Below are 19,484 nucleotides of genomic sequence, written 5' to 3'. Positions count from 1 at the left end.
TCACGCTTGAGGTGGCGGAAATGGCGGAGGATGATCCTTTGGATATGGAGGCTGATGGGGTGGAAAGTGAGGACAAGGGGAACCCTGTCACGGTTCTGGGAGAGAGGGGAAGGGGTGAGGGTAGAGGTGCGGGAAATGGACTGAACACGGTTGAGGGCCCTGTCAACCACAGTACCCAATTCTTGGACCCAGTACTGGATGAGCAAAAATTTAAAGAAAGATTTGCATTTACATAATGCCATTCATGACCACCGATGTCCCGAAGCATTTTACAGCCAATGAAGTACTTTTGAAGTGTAGCCGCTGTTGTAATGTAGGAAATGTGGCAGCCAATTTGCGCTCAACATACTCCCACAGACAGCAATGTGATAATGACTAGATAATTTGCTATTGTGATGTTGATTGAAGGATAACAGTTTCCCAGGACATTGGGGAAAACTCTCTACCTGAGAGGACAGAGTCTCAGTTTAACCTCTCATCCGAAAGACAGCACCTCTGACAATGTAACACTTCCTCAGTACTGCACTGGTGTGTTGGCCTTCATTTTTGTGCTCAAATCTTGGAGTGGGACTTGCACCCACAACCTTCGGACTCTGGCAAAAGTGCTACCAACTGAGCCACGGCTGAATTTCCCCCAACTAAACTTTGAGAAGGCATAAGCCATTGTCTTCGTTCCCTGTCACAAACTCTGCTCCCTTACCTCCGACCCAACCCTCTCCATGGCAACTGTCTGAGGCTGAACCAGACTATTCGCAACCTTGGTGTTATATTTGACCCCAAGATGAGCTTTCAACCCCATTTCCCCGCCAAGACCAAAACCATTTATTTTCTTTTCTTTTTTCTTTTGGGCCTCCTTATCTCGAGAGACAATGGATACGCGCCTGGAGGTGGTCAGTGGTTTGTGAAGCAGCGCCTGGAGTGGCTATAAAGGCCAATTCTGGAGTGACAGGCTCTTCCACAGGTGCTGCAGAGAAATTTGTTTGTTGGGGCTGTTGCACAGTTGGCTCTCCCCTTGCGCCTCTGTCTTTTTTCCTGCCAACTACTAAGTCTCCTCGACTCGCCACAATTTAGCCCTGTCTTTATGGCTGCCCGCCAGCTCTGGCGAATGCTGGCAACTGACTCCCACGACTTGTGATCAATGTCACACGATTTCATGTCGCGTTTGCAGACGTCTTTATAACGGAGACATGGACGGCCGGTGGGTCTGATACCAGTGGCGAGCTCGCTGTACAATGTGTCTTTGGGGATCCTGCCATCTTCCATGCGGCTCACATGGCCAAGCCATCTCAAGCGCCGCTGACTCAGTAGTGTGTATAAGCTGGGGGTGTTGGCCGCTTCAAGGACTTCTGTGTTGGAGATATAGTCCTGCCACCTGATGCCAAGTATTCTCCGAAGGCAGCGAAGATGGAATGAATTGAGACGTCGCTGTTGGCTGGCATACGTTGTCCAGGCCTCGCTGCCGTAGAGCAAGGTACTGAGGACACAGGCCTGATACACTCGGACTTTTGTGTTCCGTGTCAGTGCGCCATTTTCCCACACTCTCTTGGCCAGTCTGAACATAGCAGTGGAAGCCTTACCCATGCGCTTGTTGATTTCTGCATCTAGAGACAGGTTACTGGTGATAGTTGAGCCTAGGTAGGTGAACTCTTGAACCACTTCCAGAGCGTGGTCGCCAATATTGATGGATGGAGCATTTCTGACATCCTGCCCCATGATGTTCGTTTTCTTGAGGCTGATGGTTAGGCCAAATTCATTGCAGGCAGACGCAAACCTGTCGATGAGACTCTGCAGGCATTCTTCAGTGTGAGATGTTAAAGCAGCATCGTCAGCAAAGAGGAGTTCTCTGATGAGGACTTTCCGTACTTTGGACTTCGCTCTTAGACGGGCAAGGTTGAACAACCTGCCCCCTGATCTTGTGTGGAGGAAAATTCCTTCTTCAGAGGATTTGAACGCATGTGAAAGCAGCAGGGAGAAGAAAATCCCAAAAAGTGTGGGTGCGAGAACACAGCCCTGTTTCACACCACTCAGGATAGGAAAGGGCTCTGATGAGGAGCCACCATGTTGAATTGTGCCTTTCATATTGTCATGGAATGAGGTGATGATACTTAGTAGCTTTGGTGGACATCCGATCTTTTCTAGTAGTCTGAAGAGACCACGTCTGCTGACGAGGTCAAAGGCTTTGGTGAGATCAATGAAAGCAATGTAGAGGGGCATCTGTTGTTCACGGCATTTCTCCTGTATCTGACGAAGGGAGAACAGCATGTCAATAGTCGAAATCTCTGCACGAAAGCCCTCCATAATATCACCTGAGTCTGTCCATACCTCAGCTTATCTGCCGCTGAAACCCTCATTCATGCCTTTGTTACCTCTAGAATTGAAAATTCTAACGAACTCTTAGCCAGCCTCCTTCATTCTACCCTCGGAAACTTGAGGTATTCCAAAGCTCTACTGCCTGTGTTCTAGCTCACACCAAGTCCTGCTCATCATTGTTCCCTGTAAGCTAAACAGCTGTACAGAAACCCGAACGTCACTGCACACAAATCGGCCCCTTTAAGTTACCACATGTGTACGGCTGTGCAAAAAATTTAAAGGGGCTGCACAATTAAATAAATTGCTGCTCACTGCAAAAAAAATTAGCGGCATCGTTGTTGCTCATTCATCTCCCCTGTGCTCCCTGACCTAGCTGGCTCCCGGTTAAGCAATGCCACAATTTTAAAATTCTCATCCTTGTTTTCAAATCCCTCAGTGGCCTGGCCCCTCCCTATCTCTTTAATTCCTGCAGCCTTACGCTCCCCAAGATTTTTATGCTCTGTCAGTTCTGGCCTCTTGAGCATACATGATTTTAATCACTCCATTATTGGCAGCTGTGCCTTCAGTTGCCAAAGCCCTAGGCTGTAGAATTCCCTTCTGAAACCTCTCAGCCCCTGTACCTCTCGTTCCTCCTTTAAGATGCTCCTTAAAGCCCTCCTCTTTGACCAAGCTTTTGGTCGTCTGGGCTAAAATCTGCTTATGTGGCTTAGTGTCTAACTTGATTTGTAAAGTACCTTGGGACATTTTATTACGTTAAAGGTGCCATATAAACACAAGTTGTTGTCTACTTATGGAGTGGTTTCATCCACATTAAGGAATACAATTAAAAACTACTGCTATTTAGATTATGTGTTGACTGTAACTCGGGTACCTGTCTTGAGAACTCGAGTTGAAAGCTCACGCCCCCACCCCCTCATAGTTTCATGTAACAATTTAACTTGCCATGAAAGGCAGACACTGTGGGCTGAAATTTATATGGCGGCGGGCGAGAACAATGGTGGCCCACCTGTGTGTGCTGCCCGCGTGGAGCCGCATGATATTAAGCATGGCGGCTTATTTAAATAGCTGGGGCAGACCCCCACCCCCCCCCCCCCCCCCCCCCGCCGATCACGTGGTCCGTCCCCAGAAATGGCATCAGCTGCCTGTGCGCAGACGCTGATGCCATTTTTAAAGGTCTTCGAGCCCTACTGATCGATTTAAATATTTAAAGCAAGAGATGATAAAAATTAAAATACATTTAATTTGCCCCCTCCCACCCCTACAATAACCTTAGAAATAATTACTTGCTCTCTGCCCCCGCCTCAAAACACTTACCTCGTCCACTTGACCTTCTCCCCACCGCCCCCCCCCCCACAAAGTACATAAATTTTAAACTATAACCCTTCCCACCATCCCCTACAACTATTTTAGTTTGACCCTGCTCTCTTTTTGGCCCCCCCCCCCCCCCACCGCACTGAGAAACTTACCTCCCCCCCCCCCCCCCCCCCCACTCCCCACCAGTGTTACACCTCAGTTCCCCGGACGGGGATCCGAAGGTGGGAGTGCCGGCCGACAGCATGAAGATGGCACCGGGACGGATGGCAGGAGCGTAAGGGTAATTAATTCAATGATTTTCATTCATTTAAATATTTAAATGGGGCTTCCATCGCCGAGCAGTGGAGGGGCTGCCACAAGGCCTCACTGCTGCCAGCAATATTGGGCTGGGCCTTCCCAGCCTCTGGGTGTGTGCTGGCCCTCTCCTGGAGGCATTCCTCCTCCCCCACCCCCACCCCCTGTAATGACCCCTGACGGGGGGGGGGGGGGGTTCTGTAAAATTCAGCCCAGTATCTTGCACTACCTGCTTTTCTCACCCTGATTGACGGCCTTAGAATTACTGATTGCAGCTTGAGTTACCTGTAGGATCTGCTCTTTTCCTCGTGGTTGGTTTCATGGCTGTTTTGGCAGACACCTAGGATCGTGAGTGGACCACTGATCTCTAGTGCAGGGATACCCACAGAAAATCAAGTGAATAAAATAACTCACTTAAAGTAGTGTGGAGAAAAAATGTCATTTGATTGAGATTTTGATTGATTGTGTCTATCCAGTGATGCATAGATGAGGAACAGGGATGCAATGTTAAAAAAAAAAATTGCTTTCCTGAGTTTAAACAAAGGTGGGGCAATTGTGTCTCAAAAGTATTTCTTCAGAATGGTTGAAAGTAAATACGCACAAGTGTTGATGTACAGAGCCAGTTCTCGGTCTCGGCTTTGCCATCTGGGGGGAGAAGGGAACCGTCAAGAAAAAGGTAGAGGAGGAGGTCGGGGAGAATCCAGGAAATTGGCAAGGGGAAATAGGAGACACTCCAGGAAAAGAACTGATAGGAATTCTCCTGATCCCATAACATTTGTCCCTCAAGCAGTACCATCAAAACAGATTAATTGTCCATTCCGCAGGTCTGGCAGCATCTGTGGAGAGAGAAACCGTGTTAACGTTTCAGGACATTGACTTTTCATCGTGAAATGTTAACTCTGTTTCTGTCTCCACAGATGCTGCTGGACCTGCTGAGTATTTCCAGCATTTTCTGTTTTTATTTAAGATTTCCAGCATCTGCCTAATTTTGCTTTTGTAGTTGGATATTTTACCTCGTTGCTATTTGTGGGATCTTGCTGCTTGAAAATTGGCTGTTGTGTATAATGGACTGTAAAGCACTTCGGGATGTCCTGGGGATGTGAAAGGTGCTCTGTAGTTGCAATTTTTTTCTGTTTTAGATTCCACCAGGGGAAACAGTAGGGAGTGAAGGAGAATGAAATAACTGTAGATGGTTTTCCATCTTCCAATGACATTACCTGATCTTTTGAATAAGAAGGGAAGAAAGAAACATGCTCTAAAATTACCCAGGCAAAAAACTTATTCCATTTATGCCATCTTATAGTGAGGGTAATTGAAGCCTTTAGAGTCCAATACAAAATCAGAGCAGAAAGTGACTGTAAGAAATTATTTGCCTCACACCCAAGGTCTCTTCAGATCTGTGCTTTGTAATTTTCATGCAGTCCTTTATTAGGTTTGCTAATGACAGTTAGTAACAGATCATCAGCAAACTTTCATGGTGTCCTTTTCCATGGTGACTAATTGGCGTTAACCATCCATTTGATGACTATACAGGTCGTTCAGTCCAGCACTGTGTCCTTGAAATGCACTGATGTCGATACTGCTCTTTTCAGTGTTGAAAAGCATTCCATGCTGTTGTCCCTAAATGTGAATTTTTCTCTTTACCTACCATGACTTGAATTGCACAAATGTGCAGAGTGAGGACATACTGATGTGAGTCAACAGTATTGGTGCTGGCTATATTCTGACGATCTTTGGCCCCTTCCTCTTCCCCATCTAGATTTTATCACTTTGTGACATCATCATCTGCAGACTTGAAGTGAGCTTCCACATGTAGAGTAATGTTGTTAATGTCGAAAAATGTCTCAAGGTGCTTCACAATCAAAATGAGACAAAAGTGGCCACTGAGCCAAAGAAGGTTACGTTCGGAGGGGGTGACCAGAAGCTTAGTAAGAGGTGAATTTTAAGAAAAGTCTGACTTGGCCATAGATTACTGTTCCTTCGTCGTCTACTGATCAATGTCTTGGAATTCCTACCAAACAGCATTGTGGGAGCAGCATCACCACAAGGACCACAGCAGTTCAAGGAGTGGGTTCATCCCTATCTTCTCAACAACTAGGGGATGGCAGTAAATGCAATGTTGCCCAGATCAGGAGAATAAATAAATGAAACTCACTTTGTCTTGGGCTGACAACTCAGAGGTTCTCCCAATCTCCCACTGTAACCTTGGCAAGAAACTGGTGGAACTCCCAAGAAAACAGTGTGAACAAACCTTTATACTATTTCAAGAAAGGAGGTAGAGAGAAAACAGGGAACCACAGGCCAGTTAGCCTAACATCAGTTGTTCGGAAGATGCTGGAAACTAGTATTAAAGAAGTCTTAATATTGCATTTGGAAAAGCATAGTATGATCAGAAAAAGTCAACATGGTTTTACTAAAGGGAGATCCTGTTTGCAAATTTATTACAGTTTTTTGAGGATGTAACTAGTAGTGTAGATAAAGGGGAACCAGTAGATGTAATATACCTGGCTTTCCAAAAGGCATTCGATAAGGTGCCACATAAAAGATTAATAGGCAAGATAAGGGCTCATGGTTTTGGGGGTAATATATTAGCGTGGATAAAGGATTGGCTACCAGATGGGAAGCAGAGAGTGGGCATAAATGGGGCATTTTCAAGTTGGCAGGCAGTGAATAGTATAATGCCGCAAGGATCAGTGCTGGGGCCTCAGGTATTTACACTCTATATTAATGACTCAAATGAAGAGAGAGAGAGTAATGTATCTAAGTTTGCTGATGATACAAAGCTTGGTGGAAAGGTAAGCTGTGGGGAGGACATAGAGAGGCTGCAAAGAGATATTGACAGGTTAAGTGAGTGGATAACAAGATGGGAGATGGAATATAATGTAGGGAAGTGTGAAGCTGTTCACTTTGGTCATAAAAATAGAAAAGCAGAATATTTTTAAAAAGGTGTGAAAATGGTAATTGTTGCTGTTCAGAGAGACTTGGGAGTACTCGTACAAGGAACTCACAAAGTTAACATGCAGGTGCAGTAGGCTATTGGGAAGGCAAATGGCATGTTGCCCTTTATTGCAAGGCGATTGGAGTACAGGAATAAAGTCGGCTTACTAAAACTGTACAGGACTTTGGTGAGACCGCACATGGAATGCTGTGTGCAGTTTAGTTCTCCACATTTACAAAAGGATATACTTGCACTGGAGGCAGTGCCGAGGAGATTTACTAAATTGGTCCTTGGGATGAGGGGGTTGTCCTATGATGAGAGGCTGAGTAAATTGGGCCTATATTCTCTGGAGTTTAGAAGAATGAGAGGTGATCTAATTGAGACATACAAGATTCTGAAAAGGCTTGATAGGCTAGAAGCTGAGAGATTGTTCCCACTGATCAGGGAATCTAGAATGCGAGGGTACAGTGTCAGGATAAGGGGAGAATCATTCAGGACTGAGATGAGGAGAAATTACTACACTCAAAGGGTTGTGAATCTTTGGAATTCTTTACCCCAGAGGGTTGTGGATACTCTATCGTTGAATGATGGAGGGGGGGGGGGTGCGGAGGGGGTTGAAGAGTGTGCAGAATTTATCCTCCTGTTTACTGATTTCAGGTGCTTTCTGTTCCCAGGCATGCCGTGACTTTCTGGATTTAGCAGAGACACACAGTCGCAAATGGCAGCGTGCTTTGCAGTATGAGCGTGAGCAGCGCATCCGCCTGGAGGAGACCATCGAGCAACTAGCCAAGCAACACAACAGTTTGGAGCGTGCCTGCCGCGGAGCCCCCGCACTACCAGCAAGCTCCACAGAGATTTCCTGCACTAGTAAAGGTGAGCCTTGTTTGTTAATCCTATAAAGGTGACACTGAATTGCCCCAACGTCACCAGACAGGAACAGAAAACATCGAAGGCAAGTGCCCTCTGGTACCACAAAAATAATAATATCAAGCATAAATAAAGTAACCTTGCACAAATGATAATTAAATCAGAATGTAACTGAGTCATGATTACCCCTGTACACCCTTTGGTGCCCACTGGTCGTGAAAGGCCTTGAGGATACCCATGGACACAGCATGCTCCTTCATCAGGACCACCCCAGCACAAACAAAACCATAGAAGAGAAGGCAGCCAAAGCCACTCTGCCCATCCATCCCAGATTTATAAATTGCTGTTTTTAGCAAGGCCTAAGAGAAGGCACAAAAGGTAAGGCCCTATCCGCACAGGGCTCCTCTCACAATATGACAAACTCTGGTATCTGCCAAACCCACCTTCCGTTCCTACAATCCTCCTTGGATCAGTTCTCTGATTTATAGCAGTTGACTCGCATAGATGATTATAAGTGAGTAGTTAAATTATGGCCACATCCACAAATGATTTGATGTCTTGCTTCATACATTAATTGGCAGGGTGGCTATTGTAAACAATTTAAATATTAGCCTTTAAAATGTCTGCATTTTTGCATCTTTGTCTTATAAAATCCTTTATAGCTGCTTCCCAGACACTGCTTCTATAATTCTTAGTATAGCAATCAGATTGCCTGCACCAGCAACAATATGTTTGATCAAGATCATTGACATTGTGTGGCATATCACACGCAGCCATAATAAAGAATCATTAATCAGTGGGAGAATTTTGTTAAGTATGTTACTGTGGTTGTAGCAAGATCTGCTTCATTATTTTCATTTGTTCTGGAATGTGATAGTTCTTTTAGATTAGACAAACAATTAAGGACTTTCTGAGTTTATGGCCCTGATATTCTAAGAGAATTTTCCTGATCTCCAGCTGTAATTCAACCAAGAGACTGAACTACTGGAGAAATGGTGTAAACTGCTGAAAACTGACTATTTAATACAGTTTCTCCAGAGCTTCTACCGAAGATATGCTGGTGACCATGAGAATCCCCATGGAATTTCATGCTCCATTGAGACTCAATGTTGTGATTAGAGTGTTCGGTAACTGAAGTAGATCAGCAAACAATTTTCTAGCCTGATTTGAGGCAATTTAAGAGAAAGCTAGATTAGTTATAACTTATTTTTGCCCGAAATGTTATCTTCAAGCACTTCAAAATCAAATACAAGATGGATTACATGTAAGATAAGGCTTCCTTACTGTATTATCAAGGACTCGCAAGTCAGGTATTGCATTAGATGCAGAGTGAAGTTCTATCTATATTTCCCTCAACAATATACATCAGTCCCAAGCTTAGAGAACTATCATTTCCTGGAGCGTAATGTGCAGAGAGGCTGAACTGTAGCTACAACTGATACTATCGCTGATCCTACATTGGCCCATGGTACATGTGTAACGTTATCTGTACCTGTACTGCAACAAAAAAGACATGTTTATGTTGAATTTTTCTTTTATTGCTTGAAATCGCCTGTGAGAAGTTAGAAATGCACAGAGTATGTCTTAAAAGAAAACAAAATGGGTTCAGAGACTAGGCTAGTTGGCTGTGAGGGGGTGGGGGGCTCACCAGGTGCGAATTGCTGGGGAAAAACACAATAGGAAGTTTAAAATGCCATGGCGCTAAAACCCCAGATTACACATTCTATGAGAAGCACTGTAAGTCCTTGCCAAAGTTTGCCACTATTTAATATTGTACAGGGAAATGCAGCTCTTTGTTTCAGTATAATTTTCAAGAGGTTTTTATGTATTTTTATCAGAAGCCTGTGTACCCGTGTGAGAATGGCTGGCTGCCTCTTTTACAACCCTCAGAAAAGTTGTGTTTAATTTGTTGCCTATCATCTTACAGCTAGGCAAGGTTGAAACCCCAAGTTTCAGAAGATAGGAAGTAACGTTGGCTACAATTTAACTTCCCTCCCTCCCCCCACTGGGAGCAGGCTAGGAAGTGGGAGTGCCATGCCTGTCACCCTATTCGCCCTCACTCCCAGCGGTGGGAGAAGGTGACAAACGGCCTGCCTGCCCTTGGGTTAATTGAGGCCCTTAAATGACCAATTAATTGCCCCTTAAGGGCCTCTTCCTGAAGGCTGCCACTGGTATTTTACAAGCAGTGGATGGGCACCTCGGCACAGCCTAGTAATACATAGCAGCCTCCTTTTGGGGTTGCGGGGGGCAATCTGATCGTGCATCCTGTGCCCCATGGAGGGGCCACCCCCGCTAAAACAACCCCCCACTCCACCGCACTACACTCCGATTTTCCTCCCTCTCACCAAGGCCTAGCCGATTGTCCCCGGTGAGGCCTGACCCACAACTTGCCTTTTTGCAGACCAACGTCCATGGTCCTTTTCTTGCTGGGTGCAGTCTCAGCAGTGACCACCGCACCCGGTGGTACTGCTGGGACTGAAGAGTAAATTGGCAAGAAATATAAAAACAAACAGTAAGAGCTTCTACGGGTATATAAAAAGGAAGAGAGTAGCTAAAGTAAGTGTGGGACCCTTAGAGGATGCGACTGGGGAATTAATAACAGGGAAATGACAGATAATTTAAACCAATATTTTGCATCGGTCTTCATGGATGACACTATAAACATCCCAACAATAATAGATGAGCAAGGTGTAAATGGAAGGGAGGAACCTGTAATAATCTCTATCATGAGGGAAAAGGTGCTGGACAAACTGATGGGACTAAAGGCAGACAAGTTGCCAGGACCTGATGGCCTGCATCCAAGGGTTTTAAAAGAAGTGGCTGCAGAAATGGTGGAGGCATGGGTCGTAATATACCAAAACTCATTGGATTCCAGTAGGGTACCAGCGGATTGGAAAACCACTCGTGTGACACCCCTATTCAAGAAAGGAGGGAGACAGAAAGCAGGAAACTATAGATCAGTTAGCTTAACATCTGTCATTGGGAAAATGTGACAGTCCATTATTAAGGAAGAAATAGCAGGACATTTAGAAAAACATAATGCAGTCAAACAGAGTCAACATGGTTTTGTGAAAGGGACATCATGTTTGACAAATTTGTTGGAGTTCTTTGAGGATATAACAAGCAGAGTGGATAAAGGGGAACTGGTAGATGTAGTGTATTTGGATTTTCAGAAGGCTTTCAATAAGGTGCCACATAAAAGGTTATTGCACAAAATAAGAGCTCAGGCTATTGGGGGTAATGTGTTGGCATGGATTGAGGATTGGCTAACGCACAGAAGGCAGAGAGTCAGGATCAATGGGTCTTTTTCAGGTTGGAAAGCCGTAATTAGTGGGGTGCCACAGGATCGGTCCTAGGGCCTCAACTATTTACTATCTATATTAATGATTTAGAGGAAGGGACAGAGTGTAGTGTATCAGATTTGCTGACGATATAAAAATAGGTGGGAAGGCATGTTATGATGAGGACACAAAGAATCTGCAAAGGGATATAGATAGGTTAAGTAAGTGGGCAAAAACTTGACGGATGGAGTTCAATGTGGGAAAGTGTGAGGCAATCCACTTTGGTAGGAAGAATAAAAAGGCAGATTATTATTTAGATGGAGAAAGACTACAAAATACTGCAGTACAGAGGGATCTGGGTGTTCTTGTACATGAAACACAAAAAGTTAGCATGCAGGTGCAGCAAGTAATCAGGAAGGCAAATGGAATTTTGACCTTTATTGCTAGGGGGTTAGAGTTTAAAAATAGGGAAGTCTTGGTACAACTGTACAGTGTATTGGTGAGGCCACACCTGGAGTACTGCATACAATTTTGGTGCCCATATTTAAGGAAGAATATACTAGCATTGGAGGCAGTTCAGAAAAGGTTCACTAGGCTGATTCCTGGGATGAAGGGGTTGTCTTATCAAGAACGGCTAAACGAGTTAGGCCTTTATTCATTGGAGTTTAGAAGAATGAGAGGTGATCTTATTGAAACATATAAGATTTTAAGGGGGCTTGACAGGGTAGATGTTGAGAATATATTTCCACTGGTGGAATCTCGAACTAGGGGACATAGTTACAGAATAAGGGATCACACATTTAAAAACTGAGATGCGAAGGAATTTCTTCTGAGAGAAGGTGGTGAATCTCTGGAATTCTCTACCTCAGAGAGTTGTGGAGGCTAGGTCACTAAATGTATTTAAGGAGGAGGTAGATAGATTTTTGAAATCTCGGAGTCGAAGGTTATGCAGAGCAGGCCCGAAAGAGGAGTTGAGGCCTGGGACAGATCAGCCATGATCTTATTAAATGGTGGGCAGGCTTGAGGGGCTGAATGGCCTAGTCCTCCTATTTCTTATGCTCTTGGCCCTCTGGCCGGCAGCGCTCGGAGGTGGGGCAGTCTGCCTCAGAGGGTTAGAAGCCGCGACTGAAGCCAATGAAGGGCCTGAGCTGCGCAAAATAGCAGCGTGGTTTTCAGGCCCGACGGAGGTGGGCTCGCCCCCGTCTTTCCAGCTGGTGGGCAGGACCACCGCCTCAATGTTAAATTCCAGCGCCGTATTTTAATATCTATATTTAGAGAGAAAGTAAGTTATATCATATTTTTTGTATTGAAAAGCATAGTAAGGTTGTGAATCTTTGGAATTCTCTACCGGGGAGGGCTGTGGATGCTCAGTCCTTGAGTATATTCAAGTCAGAAACTGAGATTTTTCAATACTAAGGGAATCAAGGGATTTGGGGATGGTGTGCTAAGGTGTAGCTGAGGTAAGAGATCATCAGTAAACTTATTGAATGGCGGAGCAGTCTAGAGGGTTTGCATGACCTACTCTTGCTCTTATTTCTTATGTTTGATTAACAATTTCACACTACATTCAGTTCCCACCACTTATAGCATCAGTGTTCTGGCAATTTATCCACTATATACAGTGAAAGATAAAACCAAAATGCAAAGTAACCAGTTGAGGTATCAGCTGTGGCTCAGTGGGCTGCACTCTGGTCTCTGAGTCAGAAGTGGGATTCAAGTCCCACTCGAGAGACGTGAGCACAACAATCAAGGATGATATTCCGGTGCAGTAATGAATGAGTGCTGCATTGTCACATCTGCTTTCTTTCAGATGAGATGTTAAACCTTGTCTGCGTTCTCAGGTGAACGTAAAAGAACCAATGGTTCTATTGCAAGGAAAACCAAAGGAGTGCTCCCAGGTGTCCTGGTATTATTTATATGGATCACTGGCTCTATAGTAGAGGCATAGAGTACAAAAGCAAAGTGATTGCGTTAAACCTTTTATAAATGACTGGTTAGGCCTCAGCTAGATTCTTTCTTCTTTGGCCTCCTTATCTCGAGAGACAATGGATATGCGCCTGGAGGTGGTCAGTGGTTTGTGAAGCAGCTAGATTGTTTTCTCCAATTCTGGGCATTACAGTGTAGTTAGGGTGTCAAGGCCTTGGAAAGGTTGCAGAGGAGATTTAAGAGAATGGTACTGGGGATGAGAAACGTCAGTTAAGTAAAGAGACTAGAGAAGCTGGGGTTATTCTCAGCACAGAAGGTAAAGGGGGGGATTTAATAGAGATTTCAAAATCACGAAGGGTTTTAATATTGTAAATGATAAACTGTTTCCAGTGGCAGAAAGGTCAGGAACCAGAGGGGACAGGGATTTAAAGTATTTATCAAAAAGAACCCGAAATGAGGTGGGAGAATGTTGTTTCATTCAGTGAATTATTATGATCTGGAATGCGCTGCCTGAAAGGGTGATGGAAACAAATTCAGTAATAACTTTCAAAAGGGAATTGGATAAATACTTGAATGGGAGAAACTTACAGGACTATGGGGAAAGAGCAGGGGAGTGGGACTAATTGGATAGCTGTTTCAAAGAGCCAGCACAGGCATGATGGGCTGAATGGCCTACTTTCGTGCTGTAAGATTCTATGATTCTAGCTAACGTATTTTAAAATAACAGGAAGCCTTCACTTGATAAATATTATCAGCTGGATCCAGCATCTCATCACTAAAGTAATCACAGTTTAATGAGGTATGAGCAGCTGCTTGAAGACCTGAATATGCCTGAAATCAGAACAAATTGGTAAGTACAGGGTAAGTACTTACTGAATTGCCGAAAATAGTTGGTGCCCTTAATGGACAGTGTAAGTGGTGGGGACTATACTAACAATTCATCTGTTTTGGTTTAAAGCCTTAGTATTGGTCTGATGGAGTATCTTTTCAAAGGAAGTAGAATTCTATAGTGGCACATGAAATATCCAGTAACCGATGTACAGAGTAAGGGATAAAAACAGAAAATGCTGGAAATACTCAGCAGCTCTGGCAGCATCTGTGAAGGACAAAACACAATTAATGTTTCAACAGAACCTATCGATCTGTTTCTCTCTGCACAGGTGTTAGAGTAATTCTGGAATTTTCTGGTTTTATTTCGCATTTCCAGCATCCGCAGAATTCTGCTTTCGTACAGGGTAAGGGATCTCTGTTCTAATCCCTCGGTCTCACTATTGTTTACCAAAATATTCTGAATTGTAGGGGACACAAGGATCACTTACAGGAGTGGCTGGTGTTGCTATTCCTGAGAAAATATCTAGGGCAGAAAATCAAAAATAATTGTTGTAGTAAGACAAACTGCAGACAGCAGCTGATACTCTCGGTACCAATGCAATTGGGCAAAAGTCATTGTGTATTTCAAGCAGTTTTTATAGTGGACAGAACATGATGTATCAACTCGTCCATTGTTAGCAAAAATGCTCTGAACCACTATTTATAATGACCATACTTATTACAGCTAAATATCGCAGTAGAATTGAGACAGTAGCTTTACCAAAGTGTATCCTTGTAGAAGGAATTGTAGTTTGCAGTATGATGCATCATCCATGTTGATCATAACGTCTGTGTGAGAAAATAAGTGCAATTTAAATCTAGTGCTTGCTTTCCTCTGCTGCATCCCATCCTTCCCCTTCCTCTTCCAACAAACCAAACCTCCTGCAAGGCTCCACCCTGCCCTAGCCCTGAAATCACGTCTTCTGCTTGTTTCTCTCCTATCTACTTCATGCCCTCTTGAATGTGAGACTCATCTCCTCCCTTGACCATGTGGTAAAGGAATGGTTCCACTAAACTGCTGACCATTCAACTTCCTGTCCTGGTCCCAATGCTAGCTGACATTGCCATCCCTCTTTTCAGGTGCTGTCCCCATCCTTTCAAATCTGCCATCATCACCCTCCTCCTCAATAAAGCCCACCCTTGATCACATTGTCCTTGCAAACTATTGCCCCATCTCCTACCTCCTTTTCCTTCTAAAACCAATGAACGGGTTGTTGCCTCTCAACTCTATGCTCAGCTTTCATGCAACTCCGTATTAAAACAGCTCTTGTCAGATTTCTGTCCCTGCGACAGCACTGAAACAGTCCTCACCAAAGTCACAAATGACATCCTCTTTGAGTACCTCCAGCACTGGTTTCTCTTCCTGCCCCTGTATCATTATCTCTGGAATTCTCCAAGGATCTATCCTTTGACACCTCTACACCATCTAAAGACATTTTCCACATGTATACTGATGAAACACCCTACTGTACCTCTTTATCACATCTTTCGACCCCTTCCACTGCCTCTGTGTTATCAGACTGCCTGTCCAGAAACCAGACTTAAATGAGCTGTGGTTTCATCCAATTAAACATGGGGAAGACTGAAGCCATTGTCTTCATCCCCATCACAAGCTTCATACCCCTTACTGTTGATTCTGTCTCCCTCCCCAGCTACTTTCTCAAGTTGAACCAGTCTGTTCACAACCTTATTGTTCTATTTGACCCTGAGCTAAGTTTTTGACCCCATATTCTCTCCATTACCAAAACCTCCTCCTTCATCCTTTCATGGCTTTGTTCTTTCCTATTTCTGTAATCTCCTCCAGCTGTACAATCCTCTGAAAACTCTGTGTTCCTCCGATTCTGACCTCTTGTGCGTCCCCCTCTCTTTGCCCCCCAATCGCTGGATGAGCATTCAGCCAGCTAGGCCTCACTGTCTGGAATACCTTCTAATTGTCTTACCTTGCCACCTCACTTTAAGACCCTTCTTAAAACTCACCGCTTTGACGAAGCTTTTAGTCACCTCCTAATCTATCCCTCTATGGCTCATTACCATATTTGTCTGATTGATTGCGCTTAGGACTGTTTTCTACATTAAAAGCATTATATAAATTCAAGTTGATCATTTAGAAAATAGCGTAACGGTCATTATATCTAAGTGAACACTATCACCCCTGGTAGCTCAGGTCTCCAACCATCATCTGCCACTAAATATGTTACATAGGTAATCCTGTTAAATTCATAATTCAGTGGATGGCAACTCAATGTGAAGTAAATGACCCTAATAAAGGAATACTGAAAGGCTAAAATTTTCTTTTTCTTGTCCCCACCTTAACCCTGTGTTTTAACTTGGAGAAATGCTAAATGGAATTAAAACAGAAGATGCTGGAAAACAATTAGCATCTATGGAGAGAAAAGAGTTAACGTTTCAGGTCAATGACCGTTCATCAGATGGGAACATTTCAGATTTCCAGCATCTGCAGTGTTTTGCTTTGGGGTTTTAGTGCTAGCTTGTCGTTGCTTCTTTCCATTTGCTGCGCAGATGCTAGCAGAGACTTGCATTACCACAGCCAAGATTCCTTCCTAGGATCTGAGATCTGAGCATTAAACTAACCACAGCAGTTCTTATAGTGAGTGGCTATAAAAATACCACATTCAATACAAAGCAGTTTTGACTCTTAAAAATTGAACACTAAATCTGCTTGAACACTGCAAGTGATTACTACTTCAGGTGGATTCTATTGCAGTAGCATTGAGTGATGGAAAAGAGTATGAGAATGAAACTGGTATCATTAACTGTTTACAGCTTCAAAACTCATATTGTTTAACATATTCAGAACAGGGAAATTCCCAACTGTATTAAATGTAGGCACAGAAATCCCATGTTCAGCTTAAAGTGGTCAGGAGGATCCTCTGTACCACATGAAGAACACGGCAGTGATATTGTTACAGAGGAAGTCACATGGTGATATTGTACAGAGGGAGTTACACTGTGATATTGTACAGAGGTAATTATGGCACAGAGTGATTCACTCTGCGTCAATAAATTTTTTTTTATCGAGAATTGTGAATATTCCCATATACAATTAAAATACAAGCCCTGATATTACAGCATCACCATTCCATTTACCTATGAGTCCTTACATCACTCTCCTCATTTACTTTTCACTTAACTTACAAAGCTTCTTAAAAATTCTATTTTTGGAACAGCAACTATAAATTACCTGCAAGAATGAATGACAAACTAGTTCACAGTCTGTTGTCTATAATCTCTAGTCTCATTGATGTTCATAAATCACTTCAGCTTTGAAAGCAATGGAACAGCTTGATGAAGCTATAGTATCCATCTATGTCATATTTCCATACTTAACCGCACATAGGCTGCAGTAATACAAGTGTGCTTGATTAGACAGTGCATTAAAGGATGTAATGATTTGATGTGCATAGTTCTGTTGGCTGAATTTGCATGCTAATATTAGAATGTAACTATTCTGAGATTCCTATGGGTGTGTTCAGTGGAAATAAAAGAACTGGCCAGTAAAAAAAAAAAAATCAGCATATCGTGGGCCCTTGGTGCAAATATGCCTCAAATCTATGCAACCAGAACAGATAACCTCAAAGGGAAAATTGAAGCATGTTTGACCCCACTGCACACATCACAGGAATTTCAGAATAGTTACATTCTAATATTGGCTTGCAAATTCATCCAAAGTAACCGTGACATCAAATCATTACTTTCTCGTCTGCGTATAGAATGGTTGTGATTAGGTAACTCCCCTGTCAATCATGCCTAGAGATCGCACTGCTGTAACTGACTGGCATTGCACATAATTTGTAGTATCCTCCACTCACTGCATTTTACTGGAGAAATGAACCTACATTTTTATCGGAGACATTGCTGCAGTTTCGTTCATGAGTTGTGTTTGCTGAAGTTCATAGAGAATCATTTTGCTGTCATGTGTGGTTTAAATGGGCTCTGCTGCTGTGTGTGCGATAAATAGACTGTTAGCTGAGTCAATAAACTCTTTGCTGTAGAATTGACTGTTGTAGATTCTTCCGTAAATCCCACCCCATTTCTACCTCATTGGCTGACACAGTGGTATCAACAGACACAGTGAACAGTTCCTGCCTGTGATGTCATCTTTCCCCTCACAATGAGCTCATGGCAAAAGTCTTTTGTTTGTTAAAGGCCGTTCATCGGATGCTCAGCAAGTTTAGCCAATGAGTCACAGAAGTTGAGCAGCCAGGCCTCAGCCTGCTGAGTTGGTGGAGCTCAGTGTGGCAATGACACGGCTGCTGTAATAGGTCTCAGTGCTAATGACCTGAAAGGAATTTCAGCCAAGATTGTTGCTTCTGATTACTACCCAGGGCTCCCCTGTTGGAAGTTCTCATGTTCAGGAGTCCAGTAAGGGAAGGATCGGGTTTGGACTGTGATTACCTCATAACAATAACTGGTCAAGACTTGACCCAGCCACCAATAGGTAAAGGCCATGCTTGAAACACTAGAGCGTGGCTGGTACTTGTGGAGGTTTTGCCCTTCAACACATGGCGGGGGTGTTTATCAGGAAATGGCACCCTTCTCCCCAAGCCTGTGATGTTCCGTCTGAGCTGGGTGCATTGTGGGGAAATTCTGCCCTCATATTCAAGCATGGAAGCAATACCTTTGGAAGCGGGGGAATCATTTGGTGGATAAAAGTGGGAGTCTGAGAATAAGAAAATTCTTTCCCTTCAGTTGTACTGTGCGCTTGTTGGTTATACCCATTTTTGCTCTGATTCAAACCTACTGTAAATCACACCCTTTAACCTATCCTGCCACACGCAACTTCTCCTTGAATAGGCTGCACCAACTTTAATTGCAAATTTTCCTTTAAACCATTGAGGAGACATTTTTTAGACGATTTGCTGTTTGGTCAATGTCATGTTGGTTACAGTGATTACATTACTGTGTTACTGTCAACTCCATTATAGATAGCAGCACCTTCAACAGAGGGGACTGCTCCATGTGCTTTAATGACCGGCCCATTCAGAGAACCTAATTTTAGATTCAGTGTTTTTCAATATGTGGCATTGCTTTCCATTGGCAAAAACATCCATCGACTACTACCCTTTGTTTCCTGTCACTGAGCCAATTTTGCATCCAACTTGCCACGTTCCCCTGTATCCCATGGGCTTTCATTTTACTGACCAGTCTGCCATGTGGGACTTTGTCAAATGCCTTACTCAAATCCATGTAGATAACATCCACTGCACTACCCTTTTCAATCCTCCTTGTTACTTGCTCAAAAAACTCAATCAATTTAGTAAGACATGACCTTCCCTTAACAAATCCATGCTATCTCTGATCAGTCCGTGCCTCTCTAAGTGGGAATTTATCCTGTCCCTCAGAATTGATTCTAACAATTTACCCACCACCAAGGTCAGATAGGCCTATAATTATTTGGCCTACCACTCTCACCCTTTTTAAACAATGGTACAACATTCGCAGACTTCCAATCGTCTGGTACTTCTCCTGTATCTAGTGAGGATCTGATGATGATCCACAGAGTGCTTGCTATTTCCTCCCTGGCTTCCTTTAACAACCTGGGTTGCAATCCATCCAGTCCTGGCGATTTATCCACTTTCAAGGATGTTAGACCCTTAAGCACCCTCTCTCATACTTATCGTATCCAATATTTCACACTCCTCTTTAACTACAATGTCTGCATC

The 19,484-nt window shown here is 43.6% G+C and overlaps 1 protein-coding gene across 9 annotated transcripts in view; it reads left to right on the top strand.

Annotated features, from left to right (window-relative positions):
• Positions 1–19,484, top strand: part of LOC137382817 (oxysterol-binding protein 2-like) — a 441,835-nt gene that overhangs the window by 342,804 nt on the left and 79,547 nt on the right. For all 9 annotated transcript variants that reach the window (XM_068055287.1, XM_068055286.1, XM_068055284.1 and 6 more), the window contains one exon: positions 7,531–7,729. In XM_068055287.1, coding sequence (XP_067911388.1) covers positions 7,531–7,729 — 199 coding nt within the window. The remainder of the gene's footprint in view (positions 1–7,530; positions 7,730–19,484) is intronic.

This window comes from Heterodontus francisci, chromosome 23 (genome assembly GCF_036365525.1).
Source record: "Heterodontus francisci isolate sHetFra1 chromosome 23, sHetFra1.hap1, whole genome shotgun sequence".
Lineage (NCBI taxonomy): Eukaryota > Metazoa > Chordata > Chondrichthyes > Heterodontiformes > Heterodontidae > Heterodontus > Heterodontus francisci.
The sequence above is the reverse complement of the archived record's forward strand: the minus strand, read 5'-3'. Positions and strand labels throughout refer to the sequence as shown.